The sequence below is a fragment of the Scyliorhinus torazame genome, chromosome 1 (assembly GCF_047496885.1).
Source record: "Scyliorhinus torazame isolate Kashiwa2021f chromosome 1, sScyTor2.1, whole genome shotgun sequence".
Lineage (NCBI taxonomy): Eukaryota > Metazoa > Chordata > Chondrichthyes > Carcharhiniformes > Scyliorhinidae > Scyliorhinus > Scyliorhinus torazame.
The window spans coordinates 395,289,431-395,301,614 of record NC_092707.1 but is presented as its reverse complement, the minus strand read 5'-3'; the positions used below and the strand labels follow the sequence as shown (position 1 = coordinate 395,301,614).

Here is a 12,184-nt window from a genome sequence, read left to right as displayed (position 1 = left end):
CAGCTGATGTAGGAATGAGGGAGGGTTTCCGAAATCTAGACCATTGGGATGTCTTTTGGGGCAGGTGGAACCTGTATAAGAAGGACGGGTTGCATCTAAAACGGATGGGCATGAATATCCTGGCCAAGAGGTTTGCTAGTGTCGGGAGGGTTTAAACTAGTGTAGCAGAAGAGTGGGAACCGGAGTAATAGGTCAGAGGGTGAAATAACTGTGAGGGAACTAGAGAATAGGGCCAGTAAGACTCAGAGGAAGAGCAGGCAGGGAGATGTTGCTGAACACAGCGGGACTAGTGGTCTGAAGTGCATTTGTTTCAATGCGAGAAGTATAACCGATAAGGCAGATGAATTTAGAGCTTGGATTAAAACCAGGAACTATGATGTTGTTGCCATTACAGAGGCTTAGAATCATAGAATCTACAGTGCAGAAGGGGCCAGACACGGAGAGAACGTGCAGACTCCGCACAGACAGTGACCCAAGTTGGGAATCGAACCTGGGATCCTGGAGCTGTGAAGCAACTGTGCTACCGTGCCGCCGACTTGGTCGAGGGAGGGACAGGATTGGCAATTCCAGGATTTAGATGTTTCAGGTGGGATAGAGGGGGATGTAAAATGGGAGGGGGAGATGCACTACTAGCTAAGGAGAATATCACAACTATACTGCGGGAGGACACCTCAGAGGGCGCATGCAGTGAGGCAATATGGGTAGAGCTCAGGAATATTGGTGATTTACTCCAGGCCTCCCAATAGCCAGTGGGAGATAGAGGAGCAGATATGTAGGCAGATTAGAAAGGCGTAAAAGCAATAGGGTTGTTGTGGTGGGTGATTTTAACTTCGCCAATATTGACTGAGACTCACTTAGTGTTAGGGGCTTGGATGGGGCAGAGTTTGTAAGGAGCATTCAGGAGGGTTTCTTGAAACAATATGAAGATAATCCAACTAGGGAAGGGGGCCATACTGGACCTGGTACTGGGGAATGAGCCTGGCCAGGTGGTCAGAATTTCAGTAGTGGAGCATTTGGGGAACAGTGAGCATGATTCAGAAAGTTTTACGGTACTGTTGGATAAAGGCAAGAGTTGTCTTCGGGTGAAGGTGCTAAATTGGAGGAAGGCTAATTATAACAATATTAGACAGTAACTTAAATCTAGATTGGGGGGGGTGGATGTTTGAGGATAAATCAACATCTGGGATGTGGGAGGCTTTCAAGTCTCAGTTGAGATGGAGCAGTGCCCATCTGTGGCGGGCTTTGGGGTGTCAGAGCACCCAGAGCTCTGGACAGCGAAGGGGCGGACACCCTGTCCTTCACCTCACTCACCGCCAGGCAGAGTCTTCTGCTCACTGAAAGTCGGCTGCGCCACCCAGGGGCTCGGAGTGGCTCTCAGATCTGGCTGAGTTTCTGAAACTGGAAAAGATAAAATTCCCGATAAGGTGGTCTGAGGACAGATTTCACGGCATGTAGAAGAAGTTCACAAACCTCTTTGCAGACCTGATCGCAACCAGCAACGAACTTGGGGGGAGGGGGGTTGTGGAATATGAAGGGAGGGGCAGGGAGCACTGCCTGGATGAAAGGGAGCTTGCATATAGCAGAGAGGAAGGCTATTTGAAGGAGGGGACAAGAATTCCCCCTCAGGGTCAAACCGGGAAGGTGGGCCATCCAAACACCCCTCAACAACTCAAAAGGGGAACAGGACCCCCCCCGCCCCCCTTAGCAAAACAAAGACAATTCTTATTAAATGTTAAAAATCCCCAAAAGATCACTTTTGTTTTAAAAAAAACTGTATGATGCACACTAATGTAAATAATATAAAGAAATAATAGTACCGGGACTACTATTACAGATGCGGCGGCAGCTTTCGATACTTGTGTTGATGTTGTTATTGTTTTGGTTATTATTTTTATATTCTGTTTTGAGATTAAGTGCAAAAACTGCAATAAAAATATTTTCTCCTCTAGATTAAAATTCTTCAGGCTACAGGCTTGCCTCGACACCTGTCAAACTTTGTTTTCTGCCAGTACACCTTCTGGGATCAGGCTGAACCAATCATTGTTGCACCAGAGGTGGACCCTTCCTCCTTAACCCCCACTGGCAAGGACCCAGAGTGCATGGTTGTTTTTGACCACTGTAAGGTGAGGGAATAAATCTTGGAACTTCATCACTCACATTACATCTTCCAGTATTTGGCGTGGCTTTGTGGAGAGATTTCAAATTGAAACAATTTTTACATTGTTGGCATGTTGTAAAGCTGAGGATCTTTGGGCATTTTGCTGGAAGACTGTGTTGGTGGGTTGGGGAGATTAGTGCACTCAAATGTCAAGTGAGCTTGATATATTTGGCCCCTCTTGCCAAAACTTGGTTGATTGAGGGCACAGACTAGCAGAAACAATTATTCTCCAAATGCTAGAATTGCAGAGCAGGTCACTGGGTAGCTGAGGAAATAGATTGGTTATTGCTGCAAAGAGAGGCATGTTGCTGAAGCTTTTTGTCTTGTTCTCATCAGGACAAATGCATGAATTCCAACTTTCAAACAATCACACAATCACAATGTATACCGCAGGGGGAAAGGGTGCTGATTGGTTGGCAAATTGACAGTGATTGGGCTGAGGTGTTGTCATGGAGAAAGCAACTTTGGCTTGCAAGTTCCTTGGTAATTCCAAAAGTCCCAAACTTGAACATATATCTTTATTTTGCAGAAAATAGGTCCTTGCATATAAATGTATGGTGCTTCTAGCAAACATAAATGAGCCACATTAGGAGCTTGACTGATTATCGTAAATAGGTTGTTCGTGTTGTTCGGATCCCAGATGAGAACCCAACTATTCGCAATTTGTAAAATTGTGAGGGAATATTACTGCATAACAGGAGTGATAACATTTATCCCTAATTATCTTTATGTTAAAACAAACTTTAATTTAAACACCAAATTAACCATATTAACAACAGAGAAATAGCGTTGCAATTCACAGTTGCAACAGTTCTCAAGTAAAAGGAGAAACTTTAACTTATTTCCTAAACCTGCCTCTGTATTCCAATTAAGCAAACCAAGATAGTCAAAATACCACTCATGAATAAAGTTAACAACCAGATTTCTACTCTCTTTTCTCTTCAGAATATTTGGAGAGAAAACATTTCAGGACAAAAACTGAAAAACCTCAAGATTAAAATCTTAGGAAGAAATAACTTTTGTGACAGACCTGGCTCCTCCCCTTAGTTATATCATCTGTATCCAATGCATAAGGTATTCTTCTGTCCCCTCCCACAAGATGTCCCATGATCTGTTTAGCCAGGACCAAACACAATACCCCTCGTAACTCTATCTACACCCCAGTTGTCCTTTGAACATAAACAATATTCCATTGGCAGAACACTTCTGCAAAAGAAAATCAATGATTCCCTCACTTTTACGACCCCTTATTCACAGCTTTAGAAGGCACACTGTCTGTATACATCTTTCTTTTTAATAAATTTAGTGTACCCAATTCATTTTTTCCAATTAAGGGGCAATTTAGTGTGGCCAATCCACCTAGCCTGCACATCTTTTGGGTTGTGGGGGTGTAACCCACGCAAACACGGGGAGAATGTGCAAACTCCACATGGACAGTGACGCAGAGCCGGGATCGAACCTGGGACCTTGGCGCCGTGAGGCAACAGGGATAATCCACTGCGCCACCCTGCTGCCCTGTCTGTATACATCTTAACCCAGGCTTTAATAACATTACTGCAAAAAAATATAAAATATGACAATTTATTACATTCATTACCGTGTAAATATTAGTTCACTTGAATTGTTCAGCAAGTGTTGCCCAATCGCGGAATCAAATCTACCCGTAGATGTTTTGTTATGGGTCTTGCAAGAGTGGCTGTTGAGTACGGTCTGTACCGTGCTCATTGCGTACAACCAAGGAACATGCTCAAGCCTCATATAAGGAACCTGCTCAATTTGGCATTCTTGCCTTTGTCCTGATGAGTACATGTTGGAAAATTTTGGCAGTGCCTCTCTTTACAACAATAAATAAGTTAGCGTTCGTTGTGTAATTCTTCATTAAACATGGGACTATACCAAGACACACATCTATCTATTTCAGTTTTAGATTAACCTATTATACATTGCATTTTATTTTTCTGATTTCCAGCTATCTCATAATTTCAATATTTAAAACATATACTGGATGTAAACTGTTAAAATAGTGTCAAATCTGGACTAATAAGCCTGTGAACAAACATGTAGGCTCTGGAAATAGTACCCCTATGAATAATACCATAGTGTGTTGGATGTTGGCATATTGCTTTGAAATTAATCTATAATTACTCCTGGTTTCTTTTGATCAGGAATTTTCAGTCAATCTTTCTGAAGATCTGTTGGAATATCTCTCGGACGGAGCACTCGCATTCCAAGTATACGGACATAAATCACGTGACTCTCGGAAAAACCCTTCCATATGGGACTTGGGAATAATACAAGCCAAAACGCGATCCCTGCGGGATAGGTGAATATAATGGCACTGGGTATCAGTTTCCATTAAATTGTACTTTACCATCTTGTGCAGAAAGTGTAGAAAGTATTATTACAAGCAGTGGAAACTATCTGGTGCTGAGAATGGATGACATTTTAAAGCAATTATTTCACTGTTCCCATAGCTACCTCCCACTCTGTTGATGTCTCTAAATTTATTTCTTCTCTGTTGACCTCTCTAACATTGTCTCTGGCTCTCACATAACTTTTCCTAATTTGTTCTCTCCTTGAATTGGTTTATTCTTATTATTCAACCATGCTGTACTAGATTTCAATTTTGTTGGGATCATATTCCACCCCAAAAAATACACAATTACATTGAATAAAACTAATTTGATTAAAGAGGTGCAGCCATAAAGCAAATACCCATCCAACCGCAAGTATTTTCAATAGAACAAATTCACAAAGTTATTACAAAAGCATAAATTTGTTGTTTCAGCTGACCTCAGTTGGTAGTCCTGATACCTGATTAATTATTTGTAATACTTTTCTTCACCTTATTACCCTCAGGGTCGCACGGTGGTGCAGTGGTTAGCACTGCTGGCTCACGGCGCCGAGGACCTGGGTTCGATCCTGGGTCACTGTCCATGTGGAGCTTGCGCATTCTCCCCGTGTCTGCATGGGCCTCACTCCCACAACCTAAAGATGTGCAGGGTAGGTGGATTGGCCACGCTAAATTGCCCCTTAATTGGGGAAAAAAGAATTGGGTGCTCTAAATATCTTTTTAAAAACTTATTACCCTCCATTGCAGCATACCACCTGTTGCCAAGTGCTTTTGCCACAGTGCATCCATCTAGGGCAAATAACTGCAAACTCTGCATCATTCCCAGGAAATACCGCAGTTGTATTAAATTGAGAAACAAATGTGCAGCTGTCCATTTGCTGGGCTTTGCTTTTGAGAGGCCAGGACAACAGTTTCCAGGATCACGCCATTCAAGACTGGACTTAAGTACATGTGGAATGCAATGTAAATTGTGCAACATTTGGACTGCATGAATTTTTCCCTCCCTGACAGTAAATCAATCTCCATGTGCTGAATGAATTTCATGAAATTAGTGTGTTCAGATTTAACCTTTTTAAAACGCAAAACTGATTTACTTTGACATTCTGCTCTGATGCATTATGATACGTCATTTGATATGTAATAACAATCGGAAGCGATACTGAGTTATATTCAAACCACTGTAAAAATAGTTAAATGTTACAATAAACCTCCTTATAAGTTTATAAGAGATAGGAGCAGAATTGGGCTGTTTGGCCAGTCGAGTCTACTCCGCCATTCGATCATGGCTGATCTCATCCTGGCCTCAACTCCACTGTCCTGTCAGTTCTCCATAACCCTTCAGCCCATCACCAATTCAAAATCTGTCTTAACTCCTCAAAATTACTCACTGCCCCAGCATTCAACGCACTCTGGGGTTGCAAATTCCACAGACTCTCAACCCTTTGGAAGAAGTAGTTTCTCCTCAACACCATTTTAAATTTGTTACCTCTTATCCTACTTCTATGACCTATCATAAATTACTATAAATATCGCCATCAATAACCTGCTATATAGGAGGGACTGGGGGACCATTCAATTTAGCCTTTTTTCAATTAATAATTTATATACCCGAGTGATTCAATGCACCTTTTTTATTTGAAAAAAAATGTACATCTACAGGTGGAGTGAGGTGATACGAAAGGTGGAGCTCTGGATCCAGATCTTGGAACTGAATGAGAATGGAGAGTACGTTCCTGTGGAGGTGACCCCCTCGAAGGATGTTTCCACCGGTGGCATTTTCCAACTACGACAGGTAAACGGGAAGGCGGGGGGAGGAATCCCACGCTGTGCATCAATGGGTTCCTATGATAGAAGTCTGAAACTCCTTTTGGATTTTCATGTTGAGATGGGGAGAATGTGGTCTTGGCGTGAGGAAAATATAAATATCATTCCAATAAAATAGGATGAGTTATTGTCTCCTCCTGTGTTTTTATGAACAACACCAACAAAATAGTGTTCATTGTCTTCCTTTGTTAACCTGATCGCATTATGCTTCAATCACATAGTGCAGGATTGGAGTTACGATTACATGTGGGCCAGAACGATTACATGTGGGCCAGAATTGGAGGATGAGTGTCAGTGTCTTATTAATTACATTAAGGTGTGGGGCGGCGCGGTGGTTAACACTGCTGTCTCACGGCATCGAGGTCCCAGGTTCGATCCCGGCACTGGGTCACTGTCCGTGTGGAGTTTGCACATTCTCCCCGTGTTTACGTGGATTTCGCCCCCACATCCCAAAGATGTGCAGGGTAGGTGCATTGACCATGCTAAATTGCCCCTTAATTGGAAAAAATGAGTTGGGTACTCTTTTAAAAATTAAAAATAAAGTTTTAAAAATCAAAAAAAAAATTATATTAAGGTGTAATAGCAATTACATTGTTATGACTTAATGGCAATTATATTGCTAAACAGATGATGGGTGTTTGCACACCATTTGATCTTTTGTTAATTTATCCCCTTATTTTATTGGTTTAATCAAAAGAGTATAAATGGGAAATAGCCGGGATGCTGGGGTGTTGAAGTAGGGTCGATTGTGAATGAAGTCAATAAACTCTCTCCAGCAAAGAAAGCAGCTGTGTCTTAGTTTTAACTTCGCCAGCTGGTGTAGATCCGATTAACAATAGGAATGATGGACTCTTTTCTCTGAGGAATATCGGTGAACGAGTTGGGTTGCCAGAGCAATTTGACAGCACTTTCTGATACTTACAAATTAGCAGATACATTTCTGTTCAGTTTTTCAATGTGGTGGGATTAAATTCTTACGATCTCTGGTTTGCAAGTCTAGTCCCATAACTCCTAGACTCCCATATCGTGGATTGAGTTTCAAGTTCTTGTTTCTTTTGTAACCACATTTCATCAGTGTAGGTAATACCAGTGTGTCAGATTACAGTTAATAATAGAGGCAAAGGGAATTTCGGATTTTTTTCTCCTTATACATTTTGCAATCCATATTCAATTTACCTTTGGGGGGGGGGGGGGGGGGGGGGGTGGAGGGGGGGGGGGGGGGGGGTGGGGGGGGGGGGGGGGGAATGGAGCATTTGGCAATCATGCGAACTTCCACGTCCCCATTGTACTATCAGGCATTAACTGCTTCTATATTTCCTCTTGCTTTGTCAGTGCAGCTGGCTCCCAAATGTAGGTCCTGCACATCTTGATGTAGAAGTATTTGTGCTTTGGGAGTTGATGATGCCAACTCTGCACATAACTCGGTCTTGTGGAAAAATCTGTTTCTGAGCAAAATTCAAAACATTGCAAGATAGTAACAGCTGAGGAGAGTCATTCCGCACACCGTAGTTCATTCATTTGCAAAGAGCCTCTAGAACCACCACTACCGCACTCAATAAATTTTAAAATACTTTCAGAATTTTGGCCTGTACTAATCTGTGCATTCCATTAAATATGTGATCACTTGGTACAGAGAGCTTCCTGGCATAAATCTTAAACTTGCCTTTTACTCATACTCCCACCCTATTTTCATGTTTTAATTGTCCTGTTTTTCCAAACCCTTTCACTTTTATGTGCACCTTTTATAAGATAATTTCTCCGACAGTCATGTCTTTTCGAGGCTAAACCGCCTATGTTTCTTCAATCTTTGCTTGTAGCTCAGCCCTTGACATTCTGCATCAGGTTTTTGTCTCTTCTGTGCATTGCCTCAGAGCATAAATGTCCCCCTGACACCAGCATTCACGATGCAGACTACTGAGAGTACTGTGTGGTTTGATCATGACTTCCTCTGACCGATACACTATTGTTTTGACTATACCGTTCAGTAATCTGTTAGCTCTGTTGTTGGAGTTCTGTAGTTAATTGGATATGTCGAGCATAAAGCTTACCAAGTCGCCTAGATGTTGTTTAACTTCATCTGTAGCTATTTCAGCACCGTTTATGGAGTATGTGTGTCAACCATTTTTCTACCTGGATGCACGACGTTACATTTGTTAGCATTAAATTTAACCTACCATTAGCTGCTCTATATTTTGACTCATTTCATTGAGTGTCTCCTTTGACTCAGTTACCTTTTCAATAAAATTCTGGCAGAGCTGAAAAGACTGAATACAGGGCTGATGTTCCCCCTGGCTGGGGATGCCTAGAACAAGGAGCCACAGGCTCAGAATACGGGGTAGGCCATTTAGGGCTACGGTGAGGAGAACTTGCTTTACTCAGACTGTGGTGAATCTGTGGAATTCTCTACTACAGAAGGCTGTAGAGGCCAAGTCACTGAATACATTTAAAAAGGAAATAGATTTCTTGACGCTGAAGGTGTCCAAGTGTGTGGGGAGAGAATGGGAGTCTGATGATTCAGCTATGCTCATATTGTATGGCGGCGGAGCAGGCCTGATGGATCAAATGATCTACTCCTATTTTCTATGTTTCTGACTTGGTATTGTCTGTAAATTTCACTGATTCATAATGGGATTCTGAGCCCAAGTTACTGATGTTGATGAAAAACGTAGTGACCCTAACGTCCATCTCTAGGCACTTCGTACCTCCACATCTAACACAGAGGGCAGTGGGTGCCTGGAACTCGCTACCGGAGGAGGTGGTGGAAGCAGGGACGATAGTGACATTTAAGGGGCATCTTGACAAATACATGAATAGGATGGGAATAGAGGGATACGGACCCAGGAAGTGTAGAAGATTGTAGTTTAGTCGGACAGCATGGTCGGCACAGGCTTGGAGAGCCGAAGGGCCTGTTCCTGTGCTGTACTTTTCTTTGTTCTTTGTTTTGTTTATAACTCCTTTAACAAGTTTGTATTGCTTTCCACCCTTCAGCCAATTTATAAAATCAGTACCCAAGATATATAATAAATGTACGAATTGCTTTGTATATGGTGTTTTTACAAATGCATTTTGGAAGTTCAACACGTCGCAGTCAATTTGAATGTCAAGGTGCTTGGTCAGACAGGAACCTGTGGTCGCTGTTTATTAAATATTTTTGGACAAATAATCTTCCAATTTATTTCTTACAATGTACATATGAAATTGAAAAGTGCCCCATGGGCCTGTGGGTGTCTGCCCCAGATATGCCCTGCTTTTTGATTTTGAGCAACACAACAGCTTTCATAAAATTCTTTCTTCCGTTGCTTTGCAGGGTCAGTCTCGACGTATTCAAGTTGAAGTAAGGTCAGTTCAAGACTCTGGGACGTTGCCTTTAATTGCTGAAACAGTGTTGTCTATTGCTGTGGGATGTGTCAAAACCAGACCTGCTAGAACCCAGAAATATCAAGATACCCACTTGGTAAGAGGTTATACGTTTGTTACTGTTAATAGCAGAACAATTTAAAGTGATGTAATGGGAATGGCACAGAAGGAGTGTATAACATGGTATTAAAATATATATATTTTTTTTTATTTTAGAGTACCCAATTTTTTTTAAAATACAATTAAGGGGCAATTTAGCGTGGCCAATCCATCTACCCAGCACATCTTTGGGTTGTGGGAGTGAGACCCATGCAGACATGGGAGAATGTGCAAACTCCACGTGAACAGTGACCCGGGGCCAGGATTCAATGGAATTGAAGTATATTGCCAAACCCACTTTTTAAATGGAAATTAGGCATAAGTTGAATTGTTGAGTTCAGCATGAAATGTTCGAATGGAGGAAAAGAAATTGAGAATTTTGAGAAAACGGATTTATAGCCTGTAAAAGTTAATTATGTTTTTCCTTGAATTTAGAGTAGCCAATTATTTTTATCCAATTAAGGGGCAATTTAGCATGGCCAATCCACCTAGCCTGCACATCCTTTGCGTTGTGGGGTGAGACCCAAGCAGACACTGGGAGACTCCACAAGGACAGTGACACGGGGCCGGGATCGAACCTGGGACCTCAGTGCCGTGAGGCAGCAGTGCTAACCACAGAGCCACTATGCCGCTGTAAAAGTTAATTCTAATTGAGATCTCTGCGACTGCTTTTTGTTTTCTGTTGCTTGATTCTAATTTTGTTCTTTCGATGCCAACTCCTCCTCGCACAGTCAACTTTCTATGCTGTCAGTCCTACTCCTGGCAGAAATGGAATTTGCACCGTTCAGCTCTGAAGTAAACACATTGTCCTTGCTAAGTTGAATTGTTCATCCAGTTTATAAATATACATACCAATATGAACATTATTTTGATATTTGTTTGCACGGTTGCACTGCTGCTTCACAGCGCCAGGGACCCAGGTTCAATTCCCGGCTTGGGTCACTGTCTGTGTGGAGTCTGCACATTTCCCCCGTGTCTCCTGGGTTTCCTCTGGGTGCTCCAGTTTCCTCCCATAAGTCCCGAAAGACGTGCTTGTTACCTGAATTGGACATTCTGAATTCTCCCTCTGTGTACCTGAACAGGCACCAGAGTGTGGCGACTATGGGCTTTTCACAGTAACTTCTTTGCAGTGTTAATGTACGCGTACTTGTGACACTAATAAAGATTATTATTATTCACTTTTTACACAGGAAGAGGAGGATGACATGGACAGTTACCAGGTACGGATTGATGGCTGTCTATTCTGCCTTCGTTTCATAGCTGTCTCAGCTGTCAATTGCACAATAGGCACATAATTTATTTTGGAAATCTCCTTTAATCAAGTTTAAGGGCTTGAATAACTATTTCAGCTCTGATAGTTGGGTTTAGATTGGAACTAATAGTTTGCTTTCCTTTGGTCAAATTGTTGCTGTATTAAACATGCTCTGTGGGATAAAACTAACTTCTTGCTCCTGCATGTTTATTTAATGCAATTCAGGCTCCATTCTGTTTTTTTTTAAAAAAGCATTTGCAATCTCTGCTTTTGATGGGTGTACCTGTGTGGCTCGTTTAAGTGAGGGTTGTTGCTGTTGAGAAATTAGCCATTTCCCATTTCAGGACCCCAACAAGCATTCTGATCAAGTATAATGCGAGTCAGACGTGAGCAATCTCTCTGCTCTAGCCCAACATGGTGCCGAAGCTCCAGTCAGGAAAGAGCCTTCGCTACTATACTGATACAACATTCTTTTCAATTAGCACATCAGCCATTCTCAAAAAGGGTGAAGTGCTGAAGAGGAACAGTTTTTTGTTAAGAGTCCACACTCATTAAGACTGGACTGTCAACTGATGTTAGTTCTTGGGCTAGAACTATAAAATCAAATGAATGGTCGTCATTTATAATACTTGCAATTTTGCTAATTAACCTTTTGCAAAGGAGCTATAGCAGAAGAGAAATTACTGTAAACTGGAGAGAAGAAAATGAGCAAGAATATAACTCGTTCTTTTTTTATAAATTGCAGGAGAAGGATTTGGAGAAGCTACGTCGGAAATGGTTAACTGCATTGACTAAGAGGCAGGAATATCTTGACAAACAGCTCCAGAAACTCGATGGTAAATCCAGTAAGTGAAGCAAGCTCAGTGTGTACAATTTTAAATAATCAATTTGTTACTGCAGCTTTTTTTGGTTGCCAGCCCCCCCCCCAACTCAATTTTCTCTTTTTGTTGCCCCAACCATTCCAATTCATCACCGTTGTCCCTTACAGGCCATAAGCCACGTGACTATGTTATTCTGTGAGCAATATTCACCCACCAGAATTCACTCAAAGCATACTTGTGTGAGCCTGGACAGTAAGTAACGGCAGGCTCCTCAATGTGTGTGCTGTCACAGCCGAACCTGTTCTTGTCCTCGGTTCATC

The 12,184-nt window shown here is 42.0% G+C and overlaps 1 protein-coding gene across 4 annotated transcripts in view; it reads left to right on the top strand.

The window, feature by feature from the left end:
* Nucleotides 1–12,184, top strand: part of LOC140427730 (kinesin-like protein KIF13B) — a 256,873-nt gene that overhangs the window by 214,566 nt on the left and 30,123 nt on the right. For 3 of the 4 annotated variants that reach the window (XM_072513352.1, XM_072513335.1, XM_072513363.1), the window contains exons 22-27: nucleotides 1,950–2,123; nucleotides 4,324–4,481; nucleotides 6,171–6,303; nucleotides 9,643–9,789; nucleotides 10,982–11,011; nucleotides 11,789–11,888. In XM_072513352.1, the coding sequence (XP_072369453.1) occupies nucleotides 1,950–2,123; nucleotides 4,324–4,481; nucleotides 6,171–6,303; nucleotides 9,643–9,789; nucleotides 10,982–11,011; nucleotides 11,789–11,888 (742 nt within the window). The remainder of the gene's footprint in view (nucleotides 1–1,949; nucleotides 2,124–4,323; nucleotides 4,482–6,170; nucleotides 6,304–9,642; nucleotides 9,790–10,981; nucleotides 11,012–11,788; nucleotides 11,889–12,184) is intronic. The other variant, XM_072513344.1, reaches the window with a different exon arrangement.